Source organism: Sapajus apella, unplaced genomic scaffold, assembly GCF_009761245.1.
Source record: "Sapajus apella isolate SASKATOON/1434 unplaced genomic scaffold, GSC_monkey_1.0 scaffold8, whole genome shotgun sequence".
NCBI classification, from domain to species: Eukaryota; Metazoa; Chordata; class Mammalia; order Primates; family Cebidae; genus Sapajus; species Sapajus apella.
Window position 1 is genome coordinate 6,386,048 of NW_022436948.1, and position 23,642 is coordinate 6,409,689.

Genomic DNA, 23,642 nt, shown 5'->3' on the forward strand with positions numbered 1-23,642 from the left:
AAAAGCCTCCTGTTTATGAAGAAAAGAGATTTATTGACTCACACTTCTGCAGGCTGTACAAGCATGACACCAGCATGTTTTCAGCTCCTGATGAGGCCTCAGGAAGCTTACAATTACAGCAAAAGGTGGAGGGGAGCCAGTGCATCACATGGTGAAAAAGACAGCAAAAGAGAAAGGGGGGAGGTGCCACCCACTTTTAAACAAGCAGTTCTCACATAAACTCAGCAAGAACTCACTCAAGAATTACCATGAGGGGGGCACCAAGCCATTCGTGAGGGATCCACCCCCATGGCCCAAACACCTCCCACTGGGCCCACCTCCAATATTGGGGATTACATTTCAACATGGGTATCAGGAGGACAGACATCCAGATCATATTATTACAACCCTGGTCCCCACAAAGCTTATGTCCTTACATTGCAAAACACAGTCATCCCTTTTCAATAGTCCCCGACAGTCTAAACTCATTCCAACATTAACTCAAAAGCCCAAAGTCTCATTTGAGACTCAAGGCAAGTTCCTTCCAACTATGAGCTTGTAAAATCAAAGACAAGTGATTTACTTCCAAGGTTCAATGTGGTATAGGCTTTGGGTAAACATTCCTGTTCCAAAACGGGCTTCCGCAGGCATACATTCTTAAGGTTTCTGAAGAGAAATATAATCAATACATTCTGTACTACATTTCCCCATGGAGTTTCCTGGAACCTTATCAGTTTTCAACTGCATCAAGCCAGTATTATTAAAAGGCAGGGCATGAATGTCTCAGTCTGACCATCGATGGGGCAATAATTCTCACAAATCTTCCCACCAGTCCTCAGGTTCAGAATCCCATTGTATTTTTATAAATGACATGGCTCCCCCAAGAAAAGAAAAAAGACAATGATCAGGTTGCTTTCAGCCAGGGACCCAGCCTGCTGCCCTACACTCTGCATTTCGTAGAGGTCTGGGCTACGAGGTCGGAGCATCTGCTTCATAAATGTTGGAGAGTGCTTTCCCTGAGGCTGTCACCACCTGTGCCATGATTTACAGACTGCGCTAGGTAAAAATTAAATATTTACCATCCGTAAAAACACAGTTCCCTCCCGGTACAGCAGGGACAAGAGATGCTTGCACGCATTTAGACAGCGCAGCCTCAGTCCTAACAGCTGGGTCATGTCAGGTGAGGATGAGTGTGTGTGTGTGTGAACATCTCTATGAAGATAAGTGCCAGAAGGGACTTCAAGGGCCCACCATCCAATCCCCTTGTTCTACGGAGATGAAACTGGGCACCAAACATGGGAGCTACTCGAGTTCAATGCAGCCAAATTCCTTTCCTCCCAATGATGCTCTCTGTTGGGGCTCAGAAAATAATACCCCGAAGTAAAGACCTCAGAAGCAAAAGTGTTTATTTGATCTTCTCCTCCCCTTTTGTCTCTCAGTCCCATTCTTTCCCAAGGCTAGCTAAAAATACAATCCCTCTCTCCCAAGGCAGGCCATAGAAACTAGAACTTTTTTTTCTCTAAAGCCAGCCATAAAACTTAAACATGTTCTACGTAAAAACTGGATGTGAAGAAATTGTCTGACCTATCTTGCTTAGCTACAGATCATAAGACTCCCATTCCAGAGTGAGTCCTGCCCCACACCCAGTGGGAAGGAATGATACTCAGAGAAGCCAAGAAGAATCTAGACAGACAGGTCAAGCTGGATTTCCCCATTCAGTCTATTAGCATTAAGTTTTGCCCTTTGTGTCCAATCATATTTTTGCATGGTTGTCCATACATTGTTAAGTCTGAGCATAAAAACAATTTGCCCTGCATCTTTGGGTCTTCATTCTGAAAGCTCCCTTGTACACACATTAAATAAATTTGTATGCCTTTTGTCCTACCCATCAGCAACCTGTCAATGACTTTCAGTAAATTTTCAGTGAGCGGAGCTCTTGGCCCATACACCTTTCTCAGTAAATGGCTTCATTCCTAAGAAAGGTAAGCAGTGCAGCACTACCAGGCAAAACACCCTCCTTCTGACTTTACATGCATCATTAATTCTCCTCTCATCTCCTTTACATTCTCCATTCATCAATTTCTCCTTGCTAAATGCTCTGCCTGCCCCTCCCACCTTCTGCATCCAGCACAGTCCCCTCAGGAGACTGACCCATATGAACCACGCTGATGGGCTCCAGGACCTCTGGCTCTGGTTGTGTAGGTGTGAGCAGGTGACCAAAAAGAGAGAGTGGATGGCTGGATCCCTGTCACTCTGACTCCCTCCCTGCCAGGTTTTCAGGGTGTGGCCACGGCAGCAGTCAGAGGCCCTCTCCACACTGCTCCATCAATCTCTTCCTGCCCTCTTGGTCCAGTGGATGACAACAGCTCCTCAGGCCTACAGGAATGGCCCGGGCCTGCTGAACCACCTGCCTATCCAGACCTTCACCTCACACTACCTTCCCCTGAACCCTCGCTTCCTGTCCTGCTCTCACCTGATTCTCCCATCTCTGAACTCTACAAGTTCTCATCTGCCCCACGGAGAGGACCATCCTTCCTCTTTACAGAGGATGGTGTTCTTCCCCAACGATATCAACAAGCACTTTGATGACAGGTACAGGTTCAGGTACTGGCATGGCATCTCTTGTTTGCTCTGAACCATCCCTTGACCATTTTTTAAAAATTTTTTGAGATGAAGTCTCACTCTGTTGCACAGGCTGGAGTGCAGTAGTGCAATCTCAGCTCGCTGCAACCTCCACGCCCCAGGTTCAAAAAATTCTTGTGCCTCAGCCTCCTGAGTAGCTGGGACTGCAGGCATGCACCACCATGCTTGGCTAATTTTTGTATTTTTAGTAGAGATGGGGTTTTGCCAGGTTGCCCAGGCTAATGTCCACCTCCTGGCCTTAAGCAATTCACCACTTTGGCCTCCTAAAGTACTAGGATTACAGACATGAGCCACCGTGCCCAGTCTCATCCATTGACCTTTTTATGTCATTAAACTCTTAGGAACGTGCAAGCAAACTTTAGCATCCCTAACAGTTTTTCAGGGCCACACAGAGCAGGGGAAGCTCTCAAGCTCTCCATTGTCTTCAAGGTATTGGCATGAATACTTAGGTCCTACTCTGAGTAAACTATGGAAGAGCCTTGGCTGCATGCATTGGAATCTGACAGACCAACCAAAGTAAAAGACGGCTGGGAGGGATGGGCAGGTATGGTTTCCCTGGCTAGAGTTTTATGGCATAAAACTTTGAGGGATATTTGTTTAGATAAATTTGCAGCCTTCATCGCCTATTATTAGCAAAGAGCTGTATCTTCCTGAGAAACAACCTTGACCATGATGTTTTACTTTGATTGACTCCTCTCATCCCACCCTCCTGAGTCTGCCACAGCTCTCTCTGCATTGCAGAAGTGAGATAAGAATTCACCACATCAGCAAAACACCATATTCGGTTGAGAACTGCCTTGGGTATTGCAGGATTCCTAAATAGAAACTGGCTGAGTGCACAGACATAATGCTGAAGAAAACACGGATTGTGAGTTTATGTAAAAGAGTCCATGCTTGACACATCAAGGTCATTTCCAAGTAGCTATCTCTAGATGAGCACTCCTGCAGAACTTACTGCAACAATGGAAACCCACCAATTCCATCTGCATTGCCCGATAAAGTAGCCACTGGCCACACGGAGCTACTGAACCCTTGCAGTGTGGCCAGTGCAACCAAGAAAATGAATCTTATATTTTATTTAGTTTAAATAATGTAAATTTAAATAGCCCCGTGTGGCTACAGTATTGGACAGGGCAGCTCTAGATAGTTCTGTTCAAATAATGTATCTACCTAATGTGAAATACATACTGGCCAGGGCATCTCTTTGAGAAGCGTTACTCCTGGAGTAAGATTCAGTAGGAAGAATTTATTCATAAGTGACACCACAAAAAAAAAATCCCATATTCTGATAAATGAAAACATATTTTGAGTATGACTCATAAGCACATAGTAAGTTGGAGGAACTTCTATGGAAATGATTTGCCATTGTCCTCCAGATTTCAAAACTTAAATTTCAATTATATTTTATATGCAATCCCCTTGACTCTCAAAATTGCCGCAAATATTATTCTTATAGCAAGCAAATGACAAATATTTCTTGCATTTAATATATAACCTTTCTTAATATTGACCTGTTTGATGTCAATATTTACTGAACACTTGCAGTATATCAGGTGCTGTAAAAGCTACAAAAGGCATAAATGACATGGCATTTGCCTTATCTTAGGATCCGAATTCTGTGGTGGTTTAAAGAGCATAAACTCTTAAGTGAAGAGTATGGCATTCACCCTTTAGCTCTGCCTAAAGAGACTCAAGAACCTTCTTGTCTTTCTCTTCTCCTTGTATTCATTCCAGGAGTGTAGTGGAAAAACAGAACTGCATTGGCAGGGAATAAAGAAATTAGTACACTAAATGAGCCTCATTTTTAACCAGTTGAATTGGCAATTTTTTCCCTTGAAAAGACTCTTGGGAATATGATATAGCAATATTTATGGGTTTTTGAGATTTTGCATTTCAATTCTACTTCCAAGAATATAGCTTTTCAGCCGGAACCGCCATCTTCCAGTAATTCGCCAAAATGACGAACACAAAGGGAAAGAGGAGAGGCACTCGATACGTGTTCTCTAGGCCTTTTAGAAAACATGGAGTTGTTCCTTTGGCCATGTATATGCGAATCTATAAGAAAGGTGATATTGTAGACATCAAGGGAATGGGTACTGTTCAAAAAGGAATGCCCCACAAATGTTATCATGGCAAAACTGGAGGAGTCTACAATGTTACCCAGCATGCTGTTGACATTGTTGTAAACAAACAAGTTAAGGGCAAGATTCTTGCCAAGAGAATTAATGTGCGTATTGAGCACATCAAGCACTCTAAGAGCCGAGATAGCTTCCTAAAACGTGTGAAGGAAAATGATCAGAAAAAGAAAGAAGCCAAAGAGAAAGTTACCTGGGTCCAGCTGAAGCGCCAGCCTGCTCCACCCAGAGAAGCACACTTTGTGAGAGCCAATGGAAAGGAGCCTGAGCTGCTGGAACCTATTCCCTATGAATTCATGGCATAATAGGTGTTAAAAAAAAAAATAAAAGACCTCTTGTATGTATGTGTATATATATATATATATATATGTATGTATATATATATATAAACAGCCAATTTTCTCACATTAGGAACATGGTCCTAAAAGAGATGACCTTTTTTTTTCAGGATCCTCTAAGCAGAGATGATATTCAAAATAGATGACAACCTGTAAGGCATGAACACTACCCAGTTAGAATTGATATTGTATGGGCACTGACCACTCAGAATGAATATAGTATGAGCATCAGCCAATCAAAACACATGCCTGGCTCCACAGGGTGCCAGAAAATACCCCTTGATATGGTTTGGCTGTTTCCCCACCCAAATCTCATCTTGAATTATACTTCCATAATCCCCACATGTTGTGGGAGGAACACAGTGGGAGGTAACTGAATTACAGGGGTGGGTTTTTCCTGTGCTGTTCTCATGATACTGAATAAGTCTCATGAGAGCCAATGGTTTTATAAAGGGCAGTTCCCTCTTACCTGCCACCATGTAAGACGTGTCTTTGCTCCTCCTTCACTTTCCACCATGATTGTGGGACCTCCTCAGCAATGTGGAACCATGAGTCCATTAAACCTCTTTTTCTTTATAAAATTACCTAGTCTGGGGTGTGTCTTTATTAGCAGCATGAGAACAGACTCATACACTCCTTCAGTTCGTTTCTTGTTTACAGGAAGGTCCTGGGTAGGGGCTGAAACTGATTTAAGATCATTAAAGTATTTTATAAATCATGGTAGTGTGAGACTACCATTTACTGGATTAGCTAGCAGGAGCGAATGATGAGAAACATCATGACAAATTTGCAACTATTACTAAGTATTTGTAAGGAATTCACTAAAATCCTGACACATTTTAAATGTTAAATTCTGCTTTAGCAATAGCATGGTTGAGCTTGAGGGGCTCAGAGCTGTTGCTAATTATAACCAGCATAGAAATCTGCACCAATAAGTTCAGAGCACAGTCAAATCACAGTCTTGCCTCTAGGTTAAATATGAGGGGTAAAATGGGCAGTGAAATTCACTGACTGTATCTACATGGAAAAAGAAAAATATTCGGGAAAGGCAGCAATTCATTCTTCATAACAACATTCATGTTAATTTTAGATGAAGTAAATGTACAGTCAGCAAAGATAAGTGTGAAGATGGGATGGGTTTTAACCGAAGGCTCTTGTTTACTTCTTGGAAAAGGCTTGATTCCTAAACACTGATTCTTTAAACTACCACCTGAAGAGTGAAGAGTTAAGAAAGGCAATACACATTTTTTGGTGTTTTCCTTTTTATTAATTAAAGACTACAATGCCCATTTCCAGTTTTTTCATGGTATGCATAGTAGGTGAGGTCCACCCTCTACAGAGCACAAGTCACATGTAATTCATTTGAGGAGATTCAAATAAGTCTGATAAGGGACAGATAAAAATGAATGTCTTCAAGTAAATACTTCATGAGATATTAAGGAACATGCATCTTCATATTAGGATTGAATCTTATTTTAACTGAGCTCGGTTTTGAGAGTCAACTGTAGACTTCTGGTTGATCCTCATTTTTATACTCACAATTCACTGATAATATGTATACCCCTGCATATTAAATATGTACAAATATCATCATCTTCATATGCTTTAAGATAATCAAAACTTTTTAAAGTGATGGTAGAATGTTGACTTTTATCTACCATTTGTTGGATTAACAAGTGGGAGTGTCGAGTGTTGAGAAAAATTATGATGAATTTGCAGCTTTTACTTGGTAACTTCATGGAATTCACAGAAACCTTGAAACCTTTTAAATGTCACATTCTACTTTGAAATCTGGGAAAATTGATTCCTTCTCTCACTGTCAAGTATCAGTTCTGATGACTCCGACATCTCCTGTTCAGGTAATGTTGGCAGAGCTGCAGGCCAGTCTCAGGATGGAAAGGAAGGATGCCGTCACCATGCTGTAAATTGTCAACCAAGTGTTCAGTGTAGCTTGATGAAGTCTTTGCTATACTAAAGTTGTATTCCTGAATTCCTTAGGACTGGCCAGATTAAAAGAAGCCTGTGGATGATTTGCTGGCCTGGGCAGACATTGATCAGCCTCCTGGCAACAGAGGAGGAAAAAAGTCAATTTAATGGGTTGAGATCACTGTAAAATGTACACTTGAAAAGGAAGCTTCACTCATCTGTTAAGATAAAAGTAAGGTGCAGGAAGGAACAGAAATGTTAAAATAAGCTCTTCCTTTCTTTCATTATTTCCAATAACACACAATATAGAAGTTTTCCAAGTTCAGGCCCTAAAGAGCAATCCAATTCCAAGAATCAGTTTTTGTTTTTATTAAGGCAAAGTACCACAATGACTTATTGTTTTGTTTTGTTTTTCAATTTTCCTATGGAAGTTCTTGCTTTGCTGGCTAAATTTTTTATGAAAATATAAAATATTTTTAAACTTCTTAAAGGGCATGCATTGCTTCTGGAAGAGGGGGACAAACTTGAAGAACTGACTCCAGACAGATCACGCATCTGTTCCCTTTCCCTATCAGGGAGAAACACAGTCATCCCTGTTCTCATTCAGAAATTCAGAGTGGCCCATGCCTGTCTAATAACACTGCCCTATTAAAATGCGTGCAACACGTTTTTCCTGCCAGTCCTGAGAGTGGCAGCTCAGGTTCCAGGTCACAGTAGCTGCATTTAATATCTTAAATAATGTAACCGGGAGTGATGAATTATTCACGTTGCGATGGAATGCTAGTAAGTCTTGATGGTAGAATTACTCTGGCTCATGCTTTTAATTTGTTGACTCCCAATAACACAGGGAAAACTGGACAGTGGATGGAACCACGTCAGCAATGCTGTGAGATTTGTGCCTTCTTCCACGAACATACTAGACTTTTACTGTTGTTCGCTTTCGCTTTCACTGCTGGGTTGTGCAAATGTCGCTGCTTTTTGAATCTATCAAACATGTATTTCTGTTTATCTCAATGAAGGGGTGACTTGTGGGGAAGACTTCATCCAGGTTTCAAGTTTGTTCATATGCCCACCTTCCAAAAATGACAGAGACAGAGAATTACCTAAAACAACCAGAAAAATGCACCGACAGTGAGTTAAGGCACAGGACAAGGAGAGGAAAAGGAGGCTTCTTTGTTTTAACTATTCACCAAGATACAAAACATTTGCAAATCCCTGGCTCCATATAAAAATTTTTAAGCATGCCTTTCCCAGTAACTGACTGTAAATTTTGGTAAGAATTTCTAATTTTACTTATTACTTTTACCCTAACATATTTTAGCTGCAGTTACACCCAAATTTATTATATTTCACCAACAGGGAACTCTTGTCTAGAAAGCAATGTCAGTACTATATATTCTAACTGTAGATTGAGTCATCGGAGAAATAATCAGAGAAGGAAAGTGTCATATTGTATATGTCAGTTTTGAAAATCAATCTCTTTTTTCCTCCGACCCTTCTTACAATTTAATGCATGATCAAGCTCTCTACAGTCTAGGATCCTATTTTTTCATTTATGTTGAATGCAGTGTGCTTTAGAATCTGTCTAAAATAAGGGAGGTTTACATAAGAGTGTCCCTGGTAGGATGCCACGTGGACAGCAGAGCATTTGGTGTCAAGACCCTTCACTTGGCTTTCAATACCGCACCACCATAAGCATCTCAAACTCTTCTCTGTGCTTTGCAGCAAGGTCAGTGGAGCAGAGACACCAGGTACAAGTAATTCTAAATGCACAGTTGTAGGAAGACTTCTAGAAATCAGGGAACGCACTCCCTTAGAAACAATGCTATACATGTCTCTGTGGTGTTTTCACACTGGGACAAAAAGAAAATTCCTCAAAGCAGATCACCTGGAGACTGTGATAAAAATACTGATTCTTTGGCCCTCTCTCCGAGACATTCTGATCCAGAAAGTCTGGCGGAGGCCCAAGAGTGTGCATTTTAACAAGAACCCAGTGTGCTCCTGGCACAGGGCTGTACTAAGAGCTGCTGCTACGCCAGCAGGGTACCAAGGCAGAGGTATTTATAGGCGCTGGGTGCACCTCCATACTCAGCAAGCATTCTTTGGGAAAACCGGAATAGAGAATTCAGGAAATACATCCACCATTTCTGCCAGGTGGTGGCAGGAACTAGGACTGCCCCGTTTCTTGATTGGAAAGTCCCATATTCAGGGAAGAACTTGGCAGGAGAGGGGGCTTAGAGATGGAGATGAGCAGAAGACGGAGCTCCAGGCAGCCTGGGGACTAAGAGGTCTAGGAACTGGTGCCTCTTTCCATTGTCTACAACCCAGCATCCTCCTGAGGAACCGGCCTATCCACCATTGTCCCCATAGCTCCTGGCCACAGTGTCTGGCCTTTGCTGGGTCAAAACTCCAGCCCCAGCCTGTTCCCCCATGACACTGCTCCTGAGACATGCCCCCACCCTTCTGAAGTTTTCTAAGGACTCCCAGCACTGAAAGCATTAGGAGATAATTAAGGTTTGAAAAAAAGGTTTCAGCACTGCATCTCACCTTTGCTGGTCTCCACGGCAGGGTGTGCCTGTGGCATACCAGATCTTAACCGAAAGGATGCCAAAGCAGCAGGAGCTATGGGAGGCTGGGGCCGCAGTAAATGGGGTTCTCTGTCCTTTCCTAAAATATTAAAGTTCTAGTTTCCTGTTTTAGTAACTGTTGGATGTTATTAAGTTGAGCTGGGTGATTCACCACAAAGATTCCGTATGCAGAGACCCATGGAAGCTTGAGATATAGACACAGATGTGCACCACTCGGGGAGAAGAGATGGAGGGTTGTGACATTGAAGGTGGGGGCACAAGTAACCTGGAAACCTGCTGCTCCTCCTAACGCTGTACACCACCTGCGCTGGGTGCCATCCCAGACTCTGGACCCAGGGTCCAGACACTCCTCTCCTTGCGGAAGTATAGCTGACTCCCAGCAGAGGGGGCAAGAGCATAGGCACCATCAACCCCAGTAGCGCCCCCTCCAGGTGGGTAAGCACAGGCTAGTATGAAGGCCTCAGGATGCTGAGAAAGCGAAATTGCTGAGTACCTGCCGGGCAGGGTAAAGTTATGAAGGAGGCAGACTGCTGCTTGGGGACCTGCCACTCTTTCCTCTCCAAAACTCCTGACTCCCCTCTTCCTGTAAGGTAATCAATACCTCTTAAGCCTAGCCACATCAAGTTGTCCTAAAAAGCAGAGCTGCTTAAACAGCTCCTCAACCCTCTGAGTCCTGATGTCTAGAGGTGAGGACCGTGAACCTGGACTTCCCAAGGGCCTCATCAGTGACTTCTGTGGGCCAACCCTGGCATGTCAGATTTCCCCGTCCTGGGGGTATATTTAAGCAATGGGCCCCTGAAGAAAACCAAAGTGCCTCCATCACAAAGAAGCGGAATGGTAGTTTGATATGAAATTATTTAACTTTTCTCAATGGCCCAAAACATGAGGTTATTTTTAGGTTGAACATTCATCTGTAGTCATCTAACCATATTTTTGTCATAGCTGATTGGGATTAAGAGCAAAGGAAGTTGGGGTCAGGTGCAGTGGCTCATGCCTCTAATCCCAGTGCTCTGGGATGCCAATGTGGAGGATCGCTTAGGCCAAGAGTTTAAGAACACCCTGGGCAAATACATGAGACCCTCCCCCTCCCCGATCCCTACAAAAATAAGTAAATAAATAAAATTAGCCAGGCATGGCAGCAAGTGCCTGTAGTCCTAGCTCTTTGGAAAGCCAGGGCAGGAGGATCCCTTGAGCCCCAGGAATATGAGGTTACAGTGAGTTATGATCATGCCACTGCATTCCATCCTGGGCAACAAAGACCATGCCTCAAACTTTTTTTTAAGAGGCCAGGCACAGTGGCTTATGCCTGTAATCTCAGCACTTTGGGAGGCTGGGGTGGGTAGATCATCTGAGGTCAAGAGTTTGAGACCAGCCTGGCCCATATGGTGAAACCCCATCTCAACTAAAAATACAAAAATTAGCTGGGCATGCTGGCAGGTGCCTATAATCCCAGCTACTCGGGAGGCTGAGACAGGAGAATCATTTGAACCCGGGAGGCGGAGTTTGCAGTGAGCTGAGATCGCCCCACTGCCACTGCACTCTAGCTTGGGCAACAGTACAAAACTCCATCCAAAAAAAAAAAAAAAAAGCAAAGGAACTTTATTTATCTGAACATCCATGTATCTTATAGCATCTTGCTTGTGACAGCATAATGCTGGGCATGGAAGGTATTCTCCACTCTAATGAGTAACTGTTTATTCAGCACCTAGAAATACTGGACTAGCCTGTGTGTAGTCAACAGTCAACCGTTAGTTAAGACCTCCTGAAAATGCTGAGTGTAAACAGATCACTAGTTTCAGCAGAGAATACAGCATGAACAGAGAGTGTCTGTGATCAGCAGTTGCCATACTGTTCACAAAACCAAGACTATCCTGCTCTGCGATCTATGAAAACAAAGCATCAGCTTTAGTTGCTGTTGAGTGTGCCGTGTCTCCACGGACAGGCCATTTATCTGACCCAACTATCTCTTCAGCAACCACGATCGGAAAAGCGTTTGCTTCAGGCTGGCTCACAGCTTGAGATCTTTTAGTCTAATCTACAAGCTTTTCAGGACCTGAGCTTCATGCGGGGTTTCTGCAAAATAGCGCAATCTGTAGTCAACAATCCTGAACCCTAACAAGCCAGCTTCTCACGCAGGAGCCCTGCTGGGCACCAGCTCTGGGCCTGGGAGGCCTGTGTGCACAGAACATCCGGCCCCGGTGCAGGAGACTCTGACAAATTGGAGCCATACTGAGGCCTGCGGAGGGGGAGATGAAAGGAAAACTGAGATGGGGCTCTGAATAGCTCTCAGCTGCCTCTCCTAGGTCCTACAAGGAACAAGGCTTATTGCAGAATGGAGAGAAGTTTTGAGAAAAGAAGGCACGCATTGCATTGTCTTCACACCTTGGACCAAGGAATTCAGAACGCACAGCTCCTCATCAGCCCACACAGCATGGACCTGGTAACAGGGACCTGGCAGGGCTGAAGGGTCTCTTCTGGGGAGTCTTAAAAAGAACCTCTGTGCCAAGATCACCTTGACTGCTCATACAAGCTGTGGCTTGGCCGTTCTGGCAGCTCTCAAGTGGCCAGTTGACCACAACAAGGTCTATGTCTTCTTTGGACCGAGGAAATGGAAGGGAACTGTTGTGTTCCCAGGCCCAGCCTTTCCACTGTGGCCCATTTTGCTCATTCCTTCTCTAAGTGCTTCCCGGGAAACACGGCCATGGTAATCCTGCATCCAGGTTCTCCAAATGGGCAACCTGGAGGTGATGTCTGGGCCCACGACTGCAAAGTCCCTCCTTGGTCATAATCAAAGATAGATCTCTTGTTTAGGACTTTGTCCTAAATCCTAAATGTCCTAAATGGAAAAAAAGCATTACCTTTCCATTTTCCTGACACCCAGCCGGAGGAAAGTGACTGGAACTTGTTCTAGAAGCTAACGATTTGTTACTCAGGCACACTATGAGTAGAAAGAGCCAGTTATTTAATAAGCCTCACTAGTTTCTAGCCCAGGCCAAGATAATTCATCTTCCTAGAGTCCTGATTTGTTTCTTAAGGGCGTGGGTGCTCTCTGATGAGGTGCCTGGCTCCCCTAGATAGACGACAAACCTTTCAGGAAATAAGAAACGGGAGTATATGTTACCAGTCCCCAGGGCTCAGCACCTCGAGGGTCACTGTTCTTTTTCCACCAATAGATTATTTAGCTGGGTACATGTTTCAGTAGCAGAAACCTCTTAAGTTTCTCTCCCTGTGTATGTTCAAAAGAACACTACTAGCATCAAGAAGCATCCACTCCGAGCTCCAAAATGTCATTCTCCACTCGGATATCCAAATGCACCGAGCGTTCCCCTTCCTCCTCATTCATACTAGACGTATTTCAAACAGGATGATGTGGCATGACCTATTCTGAATCTCCTCCCAACTTACACCCTCCCCACAACCCCATAGCTGAACACTTTGGCTTGTCTGATAGAAACACACTTGATAGACAAAGATAACCACAGAAGGGCTATGGAAATCATGGTTGGCCTAAATGTGCTCTTGGGTGTCCGTGCTTAGAGCTGGGGTGGGAGAGAGCCCCTCAGCCAGCCATGCCCCTTCTCTAGCTTGCAACGCCCACTCAGGCCCAGTCATGGAAGACGTGACATGCAACATCGCTCACAGCCCAGCAATTACTCCCTTCCACAGCCACCTCTTACTCAGAGGCTGGTCCGTCTAAAGCAAACCTGTTGCATCATCATCCCTTCCAGCTCCAAACTAAATACATCAAAACATACGTGCCAAAGAGAGCAGCCCTGATGGAAAAAGCATTACCTCTCCATTTTCCTGACACCAGCCTGAGGAAAGTCACTGAAACTTGTACCAGGAGCTAACAATTTGTTACTTGGGCACAGCTTCCTTTATGCCCCAGACCCCTCATATGTCTTATTGTCTGGCTACCTATGTTGACAGTAATATTAATAGTATCACTTAGGTTTTTCCAGTACATGACTGAGCATCAATCAGAGCTCCCTTCCTCCCTACAGGCCTGAAAAACACACATCACTGGCAAGATGTATGTTATTGAGCTGAATCCCAATTGCAGGGAGGAATGTTATTGTCCAGAGCTGCCTGGAAACTCAGGTAAATACCTGTGCCAAGAAAGAACCATCAGAGGCCACACAGGTACCTGCTGGGCACCGTCCCCTCAGGTAAAGCAGCTCCTAGCAGAACAAATACAACCCACCTGGCCCAGTGTGCTATCGGAAACCCAGTCTGCAAGTTTGCCTTTTCCAAAAGGTAAAAGAAGATAACATCTATACTTGTTAGGGACACAATCACAGAATCGCCTTGAAATACTTCTTGTTCGCAGTTGTATTTGTGCAGGTCAGAAAAGGGTGTTGATTATAAATATTCTACCTAATTTATTATTTGGGATATAAAACAAACTCTAATTCATTCATGTATGATAACCAATGCTGACTCTACACCAGCAAATTAACATACTAAGTCCTCAGGGCTGCCAGTTGACTGTTTTATTTAAGTGAAGCATCGTGTGAAAAAAGCTCCCATCAAAACATTGCCAAGCAGCCAACCAGTATCGACAGCTAGTATCTCTCCCTGGAACTGCAGACTGGTGAATTTCACTACACATTCAGCATATCCATGTGGACATCAAAGAGGCCTCAGAATCTACAAGCTCCAAATTAGATGTTTGAGCCTCCCCCCTAATCTGCTCCACATATAACATACCTCTAAGTCAATGGCACCTCCAGCCTTCTAGCAGTTCTGGCCATATTCCTTAATCATCAAGGACTCATCCTCTCTCCCCTAAAATTCTAACTCCAACAGGATTTTTTCAGCCCTCAAGCTTACCAGCATAGAACTTGCATGCAGAGCAAACCACATTTTCTCTGTCCTGATCCTCAAACCCAGTACATCCTTCTATGAGCCCAAAGACCCCAAAGGTCCAAGTACAGATGAGTACCACGTGGGAGCCGGGTAACCAGGAGAGCAGAATGGACTTGAGTCCTGGGAGAAGGTGGCTTGAAGAGAATAAATGGGATATTATATATGCTGCTCACTCTTATGCCAACTCAGACGGGCATGTCCCAAATCAAGTCACATCCTCCCAAAATGTGAACACAGAGCTGTTCCCCAAAACCAGCCTTGATCCTGGAGCTACCACTACTGAGAGCAAGAAACGGTCCATGTCTCAGCCCCGTTTCCACGCTGACCAGTTGATGTGGAGGGGAGGAAAGGCCATGTACCACCATCATGAATATACAACGTGCACCGTTTTATAATCACCCACCACAGGATAAGAATTTTTAAATGGCAAAAAAAACTCCAAAAGGAGGGATAATGGTCTAAATCACCTGTTGAGGGGGGGCACAGCTACTGCTTCTTTGTCCAGGATCACTGGATTCACAGGATTTAGGAGGGAGAGAATCAGTTTCTGCAACAGAAGAACAATTTTAGGGTATTAAGTGGCAAAAACCAAGTGGTCTAACAATTCTGATTTATAAAGAAACATATTTGCTTTTAAGTAGTACCCCTAGCATAATCTTTCACCATGAATACTTTTTTTTAAGTCCCCTTGAGATCGCATACCTTTAGAACTCTATTTTTTCAAAGAAATAAAAATATGGAGAACTAACTCAAAATCAATTTCTTTCTCGACACATTAGTTTCACCCAGAGACAAAATGATCTAAAGCTCCAGTAGCTGATCGAGGACAATAAATGGCAGACAAATGGAGATAAAAAAGACAGAGATGTTAGATTTGGGCCATGATTATCATCGAGATAATTAATTGCTCAAAATACTAATGAATACATATTCACTAACAGGAAACTACAAGAAGCTGTGGTCAGATTATCAAAGGAAATAGTCCATGCTCTCTGGAATTTTTTTAAATCTGAAAGATGCAATCTGTAATACACATAGGAGGCAGCCATGGTAAAATGAAAAAAAAAATGTGGCTGCCAAAAGTAGAGCCCCAATTTTAGTGGAAAAAGAAGGTGTGTAGGCCCCTCAGCAAGGACTGATTGGCTAAAAACCTTCCCACGGAATTTGGTTTTCCTGGCAGCCGGTGAGGGCAGGTGTCTCCTTCATCCTGCAGAGGAGGGTGTGTTCAGCATTCCCCTCTCATCGACTTTCAAATTTCGACTGCTGCTGCTTCCTGGTGATGTTTGTCTTAGAGGTGCCCCCACCCCATTATCACTCTGTACTGTCTCATGGCAAGAAAATGAGATGCTACAGCAAGACTCTCCAAAAGTGGGTCTACTTTTCAGCTGTTATATTCCAGGGGAACAGATTTCTTACTTGACTCTAGTTGAAATTGGGAGGAAGTTACCCCTGACATATTTTAATGTAGAGGGGTTTAAACAAAAAAGAAACCATGGGGAAAAAACAAAAATTTTTAAAGCTTTCAATGTTCCTCCATACTTTAAGCATTAGACAAACAGGTGGGTTTTTAGTGTTAACCTACTAGAATATTCCTTGTTCTAGAATTTCTTCTTCTAAAATTTATCCAAAAAATAATAATCAGCATTGCTCAGTTATCCTCCCTGTGCAGCTGGCATCTAGCAAGCCAGCCCTTCTTCCAGCTGCCCCTTTTCCAGGTCTTTCTAGCGCCCCTCGTGTCTACTTACCTGTGGCCTTCAGTTCATCTGGCGCCCCTCATGTCTACTCACCTGTGGCCTTCGGTTCATCCGAACTGCCGTCAGGGTTTTTATTTCCACATTTTGTCTCCGTTTCTTTTTTATCCTTCTCTTTTTCAGATTTCCTGCAATTAGACCATTTTATGTTCATGTTAATTGTTGCCATGAACATTGCCAAGCGTTCATTGGCAATGGATACCTACGTGGTTCACATGGCTACACTCAAGAGTATGTTTACACATTGAACTTAACACAGGAAGCCTATAGCTCTGTCGCTGGCTTCTGTGTGGCAGGTATAGACACCTGCCTATTCACACATTCCCGTTATGGGGAGACATGAAAGTTTATCATGGCCTGTGGACCCCACTCCCCAGTTGGTGCTCAACTCTCAGAAACCATTCACCAAATAAAGCAACAGTCAGCAAACAGGACCCACAGGCCAAATCTGACCCACCCAGTTTGTGTAAATAAAGTTTCACTGGAACATAGCCACACCAGTCAGCTCACATATTGTCTATGGCTACCTAAACAAGTAGCCATAGTCCTGTTGTCACAGCAGAGTTGAGTCCTTGTGACAGAGGCCATACGGCTGGCAAAACTAAAAATATTTACTACGTGGCCCTTTATGTAAAAATTGTGCCAATTCCTGAAATAAGGCAAAGGTTGGTGCAGCCTCCTAGGGTTTGGAGGCTGGAAGGAAGTCTGACAATGGATAGCCAAAGAATTCAAAATAGTCATACTCGACCTCCAAGAATGTATGCTAGGGAAACAATCGAGGATATGTGCAAATATGTACTTGAAAGAATGCCGATTCATGAGCTACTTATAAAGGCAAACTGCAAACAACCAAGTGCCCGAGAAGGGCCAGTAAAATAAATGACGACAGTTCTCTAAAATGGAATTCCATGCCGCGTGTCAAAATTATTACATATGAGCGCTCTCACGCACTGCTGGTGGGAGTGTAAGCTGGTATACCTTCTCTGCTAAAATGTGGCACCGTCTAAAGCTGAACATATGCTACCTTCTTGCCAGCTTTTGGGACTAGATACAGTCTCCCTTGGTATTTGTTAGGGATTGATTCCAGGACCCCTGCAGATACCAAAATTTGGGAATGTTCAAGTCTGATATAAAATGGTGTTATATTTGCGTATGCATATAACCGACGTGCATCCTCCCATTTACTTTAAATCATCTCTAGATTATTTATAATACCTAATACAATGTAAATGGTATGCAAGTAGTTGTTCTACTGTACTGCTTCTTTATTTTGTATTATTTTTTACTGTTGTATTTTTTTCAAATATTTTTGACCGATAGTTGGTTGAATCAGCGAATGTGGAACCTGCAGATACAGAGGGCCGACTATATTTCCTCACAGAACCAAAGAGAAATGAGTACTTATGTTCACCAAAAGACGCCTACGAGAATGCTCAGAGTAGTTACTGTTTTGTTGTTGTTGTTTCTTTGTGAGAAGGCCTCATTCTGTCACCCAGGCTGGAGTACAATGGTGTGATCTTGGCTCGCTGTAACCTCTGCCTCCTGGGCTCAAGCAATCCTCCCACATCAGCCTCCTGAGTAGCTGGGCCTACAGGCAAGCGCCATCGTGCCTGGCTAATTTTGTACTTTTTGTGGAGATGGGGCTTTTCCATGTTGTCCAGGCTGCTCTCAAGCTCCTGGGCTCAAGGAATCCACCCGCCTCAGCCTCCCAAAGTGCTGGGAATACAGGAATGAGCCACCGCGCCTGGCCAGAGAGCTAGTGTTTGTATTGGTCCCAACCTGAAAACTATTCAAATGCCCATTTAAAGCAAAAGGTAAAAATAAATTCCCTATGTGCCCCAAATGTAATATTATTACATAATAATAAAACACTGACACCCGCGTGCCACAGTATGGATCAGTCTCAGAGTGAGAGGCTCAAAAAGGCAGACATAAGTGACTGTACACAAAATGATACCACAGATATGCAGTTAATATGCACCTGATCTCTGGGGAAGTGGACAAGATGTCAGAGAATGTCACCTTTGGGGAGGAGGGGTAGGCCACCATTTGACGAGGGTCTAGGGCGCTTTGGGGATGCTAAGGATGTTCCGGCTGTGAATTTCAGCCATCAAGCCCAGGCATTTGTGCTTTTTGTGAAACGTGATCCAGCTACACACCTGTAACTTGTGCACTTCTCCATGCTTATAATATAGTTCTATCTAAAACTATCAAACAAGACAAAAATGCTGTGGGCAAGTACTTGTTAACAGAAATAATCTTCAGAATATGCAAGTGAAAATAGCAAGCTATGAAATAGTGTTTACTATCATTTAAATTTCACAAAATGCTTTGTGTGCACATCAATGAGTATATCTATGAACGCTTGAGCATGTAGATACATACATACTTAGTTAACAGTAATTATTTTGGAGCTATAGCAGTGTGGGTGATTTTTCTAACCTGTCATTATATTTAATTTTTTCTAAAATAAGCATGCATTGATTTTTTTCTATAACATACAACTATATGTATATATATACACAAATACACACATATCGATATTTTATTTATTTCTATGCAAAAGAAGTCCTTGAGCGCTGGAGCTAGCACCATGGACACCATGAAAGAGGAAAGCAAGTGGGATTGGATTATCCAGGGGGCAACCCCCATTGTCCCTCTGGGGCCTAATGCAGTCTGGCCTAAGTTCAAGGGCTACAGACAGATGAAGGGCCCAAACCCTGAGGCAGGTCTGCCCAGTTCACATTCTGACAAAAAAAAACCCTACAAAGTGTAGAGCAGTGAGTACCTGGCGTGTACATTAGGCACTCAAGATATGCTAGCTATTCTCACGCTCCCAGGGTCATTATTCTCTAGTTGTCGTTCTTCTCTACCCATTATCCTGAGTAGCTATTGCTCACTTTACTGTGCTTTCAAATCACCTAAGACCCCAGAGAACAGACATGAAAGATGTTGGCACAGTCAACAACAGTGAACCAAGAGTCCAGGCTTCCCTTCTGCCGGTAGTAGCAATCAAGAGAAATGCCAGAATAATTATCAGGGCCCATTTTTCTTCCTCTTTCCTTGCCCCAGGTCAGGCCTCAAAGGGAGATATTTTCAGATTGCTGCTTTCTGGAATCCTCTCTCCAACCTTCACCATGGCTGGGGTCAGAGGGAGAAGGGATAGAGTTTGCTGCAGGTGATTGTGCACATTCATTCACAGAATGTAGCCAAAGCGTACTGTAGGAACTCAGCACTTCAAAACGTAAATATTCTAATAAAATACCGATAACTACATGTGTTGGTATATTATCCACAGCAAACAACGGCTGTCTAAAAAACCATCCCGCTGGTGCACATATGGCTATGTTAATATTGCAGACATTTAAAAGGGCTACTGGCTACTTATTCCAAGTCCTTGACATAGTTACCTTAAAAGTGCTTGCAGCTACTGCTGGGCAGCCTGGGGATGAAAGGAATTTTTCAGTCCTGTCCGCTCCCCTTGGCTGAATGAGCACCAAACACTGCCTAATTTGTCTGCCTGGACAGTTTCAGGTGCCTTGCAGGCATCCGGCTTGGCTCACTGCTCTCTACGCCCCCATAAATCCCAGCAGGACCTCTGCTGGTGGCCCCGGCCTCTGCCCAAAGCAGGCAGGATGATAGTCCTGGTGCACAGTGTCCTCTTGTGGAAAGAGTTGCAAATGCCAGACACTAAGAAAATCTCCGTTTCCCTAAGGAACCAGAGCAAGTCAAAGGTAGGCAGTGGCAAACCGCCTGCTTCACTCCACAATCAATGTTGCCCTATGGGTTTGTGATTGGCATAAGTGTTTTTCAGTGTTGCCTACTTACAGTACTTAATTTTAAATAACATAAATCTGAAAAGCCCTCAGCTCTGTGTAGGTATTGTTATTATTGTTGTTGTTCAGGTTTTTTTGTTTTGTTTTCAGAAAATAGGTGTGCTTTCAAACTTACCTTCTTTGAAATTGAATGCGAATTCCTGCAAAAAAGAACAAAATTACATTAGAAGAATCAGGATACTTATTCTAAAAATTGAGTCTCATTAATTTTTATAGGCTCCCTTATTTTAATGACCTAACATTAGTATTTGTGACCCAAAGGATATTACTAAGTTATCCCACACCAAATTATCAAGTGACTTCTAGGCATAGGAAAGTAGAATTCACTGCTAACTACTAGAAAAATAAATAACTTCTATCTACCTGAAATATAGACTATACAGTACTTACTATATTTCAGGTACTGAGAGGTTATTTACTTATTGCTTCGTGAATATTGAATTTAATTAGTGAGATTATAAAGACTCCATTTACCAAAAAGAGATGTCCTGTGTTACCAATCATTGCTGCCCTTTAGTTCTTACTGTGTGCCAGCACCACGCAGGCTCTGTACAAAGCACTAGCTCATTTAACTGTTACAATAACTCAAAAGTAGGGGTTATTGATATTATATTTTTAACAGACTAGACACTAATATATTAATATTACCATATTTCTTTAATTCAAAGATACATTTTCAATCAATAGGTACCAAAGGTATCAATTCATACAGTTGTGCCCCCACCCCCACCAAAAAAAAACACTGTCATTAAATTGCTAATATTTTCAGTCAATGGATTTAGTCAATGGATCCACGAACTGACCAGAAAGAAACTAGAATTTGAAGATGGAGAGTAAAAAGCCACAGGTTGAGTCCCCAAACTTTTGTCCCAAAAGCCTGTGATCTTTACAACCAAGCTTTTTTGTCCAGGTCTTCTATATATCAAGCTTGACTAAGATTTTTTAAATACTCATTTTCCTTAGTTTTTAGACAACGTTCTCACTTGTTTTCAGTTCTAACAACAGCTGCCAATTTACATCCCAAACTGAAACAACTCTATCTGGATTGCAGGAAAGAGACTATCAGGTAATAGGTAAATGCCCTCCAGCAATAGGGGAAAGCCTCCAATGTCCCCAGTGTAAGGACAATTTATAAGAAAGGAGCCTGGGGTCCCTCTAGAATGCTGCCATCCCAAGGCCCCCAGGCCAGGCTAAGTAGAACCTCGGCCATTCCTGAGTAGTCAGTTAACCAGTCAGCTTACTGAGAAATCTCTGGGTAGTAGCAGAGAACCAGAAAATACTTTCTGAAAAATTTTGATGTTTATTATTTTTTAAGCATTGAAATAATCATCATGGAGAAATCCAGACCTTTACTCATGCTTCACACTTATGTGAAGGTATAGTATAATTTCCACTGTGAATCACACCTGGTGGGGAAGGTGGGCACTGTAAGTAGGCTTTGGCAGCCCTGTTCATAGCCTTGTCTGGACTTACTGTGACTGGGGTGGGCAGAGAGGGGGTACAGTTCATTCATATATGGGCTTTTCATCTCAAAGTTAAAGAAAATATCTTTTTTCTTTTTTGCTTTTTAGACGAAGTTTCGTTCTTGTTGCCAGGCTAGAGTGCAATGGCGTGATCTCAGCTCACCACAACCTCTGCCTCCCAGGTTCAAGCAATTCTCCTGCCTCAGCTTCCCAAGTAGCTGGGATTACAGGCATGCACTACCACACCTGGCTAATTTTTTTTTGTATTTTTAGTAGAGACAGGGTTTCTCCATGTTGATCACGCTGACCTTGAACTCCCAACATCAGGTGATCCGCCTGCTCTGGCCTCCCAAAGTGCTGGGATTACAGGTGTGAACCACCAACCCCAGTCTTAAAGAAAATATTAAATCTAAGATGGATCACAGAAACTTTTAATATACTAATTTATTTAATTATTACAACCAATCTATAGGATAGCGTTTATTCCCATTCCATAAATGAAGAAACTAAAAATCACACCCTTCATATCTCGTGTAGGCCAACAACAATTAGTTAGTCTTCTTATGAGACTAGAATAAAATAGACAAAAGCTGAAGGGGACCAGGATGTACAAATAACCAGAATTTCTCCAGCTACTCCACATAGCTCATGTTGGAAGTAATGATCTGAAGGTACTGAGCAAGCTCTTGTAACATCTCTATTAAAATCTAAGTCATTTAGTAGTTTTCCTTTAAAATCCAGTGTCTTCCTTTAGATTAACCCATCTACGGCACATGGAATAATTCCCAGGTAAAAACAATTTCCCATCGAATTTAGGTCCAACAGGAGTTTACTGCCTTTTAATTTCTGCTTCCCAGAGAATAAAGGTATATCACAGATGGAACAGAATTGAGAACCTAGAAATAAATCCATGTATTTACAGCCAACTGATTTTTTACAAAGTTGCCAAGAACATACATTGGGGAAAGGCTGCCTCTTCAATATATAGCTGAGAAAACTGGATATCCATACACAGAAAAATGAAATTAGACCCCATCTCTTACCATATAAAAAAGTAAACTCACAGTGGATACAAAACAAATTCAAACTTAAAGAATTAAATATAAGACACCAAACTATAAAACTGCTAGAAGAAAACATAGGACAAATCCTTCAGGACACTGACCTAGACAAAGATTTTATAGCTAAGTCTTCAAAATCACCAGCAACAAAAAGAAAAAATAGATAAATGGAACTAAATTAAACTGAAAAGCTTCTGCCCAGCAAAAGAAACAATCAACAGTGAAAATATAATCTATAGAATGGGGGGAAATATTTGCAAACTATTCATCCAATAAGGGATTAATATATCCAGACTATACAAGGAACTCAACCATCTCAACAGCAGCAACAACAAAAAATCCAATTTTAAAATGAGTAAATAAGTTGAACAGACATTTCTCAATTTAAATGTCCTCTTAGACATGTAAATTGTCAATAGATGTGTGAAAAAATGTTCAACATCACTAATTATCAGGGAAATGCAAATCAAAAACACAATGAGATATCATCGCACCCTAGTTACAGTGGCTACTATCAAAAAGACAAAAAATAAAAATGCTGGTGAGAATGCACAGAAATGGAAACCCTTATACTCTACTGGTGGGAATGTGTATTAGTACAGTGATTGTGGAAAACAGTATGAAGGTTTAAAAAAAAAAAAAAAAAAAAAACTAAAAATAGAGCTATCATACAATCTGGCAATCTGGGTATCCCAAAGAATTGAAATCAGTATGTCAAAGAGATATCTGCACACCCATGTTTATTGCAGCACTATTCACAATAGCTCAGATATGCAATCAATCTAAATGTCTATTCACAGATGAGTGGATAGACATTTGTACACAATGGAATACTATCCCACCATACAAGAGAATGAAATCATGTCATTCATAGCAACATGGATGAGCCTGGAGGGCATTGCATTAAGTGAAATAAGTCAGGCATGGAAAGATAAATACTACATGTTCTCACTCACATATGGGAGCTAAAAAAAGTTTGAACACATTGAGGCAGAGATTGTAATTGTTGGAATCAGATGTTATCTCCCCTTCCCAGCCTCTGACCCCCACAAT

At 42.5% G+C, this 23,642-nt stretch overlaps 1 protein-coding gene and 1 pseudogene across 2 annotated transcripts in view; one reads left to right on the forward strand and one right to left on the reverse strand.

Annotated features, from left to right (window-relative positions):
• Window positions 1-4,543: 4,543 nt before the first annotated feature.
• LOC116550800 lies at window positions 4,544-5,093 on the forward strand (annotated as a pseudogene). Its single transcript, XR_004268583.1, has one exon. The product of XR_004268583.1 is annotated as a 60S ribosomal protein L21 pseudogene (transcript).
• Window positions 5,094-6,339: 1,246 nt separating this feature from the next.
• IGSF5 (immunoglobulin superfamily member 5) overlaps window positions 6,340-23,642 on the reverse strand; it is a 50,011-nt gene continuing 32,708 nt past the window's right edge. The window contains exons 7-10 of the mRNA XM_032276839.1: window positions 20,181-20,205; window positions 16,266-16,357; window positions 14,946-15,025; window positions 6,340-7,157 (exon numbers count right to left, since the gene is read on the reverse strand). Of these exons, the coding sequence (XP_032132730.1) occupies window positions 7,062-7,157; window positions 14,946-15,025; window positions 16,266-16,357; window positions 20,181-20,205 (293 nt within the window). The 3' untranslated portion in view covers window positions 6,340-7,061. The remainder of the gene's footprint in view (window positions 7,158-14,945; window positions 15,026-16,265; window positions 16,358-20,180; window positions 20,206-23,642) is intronic.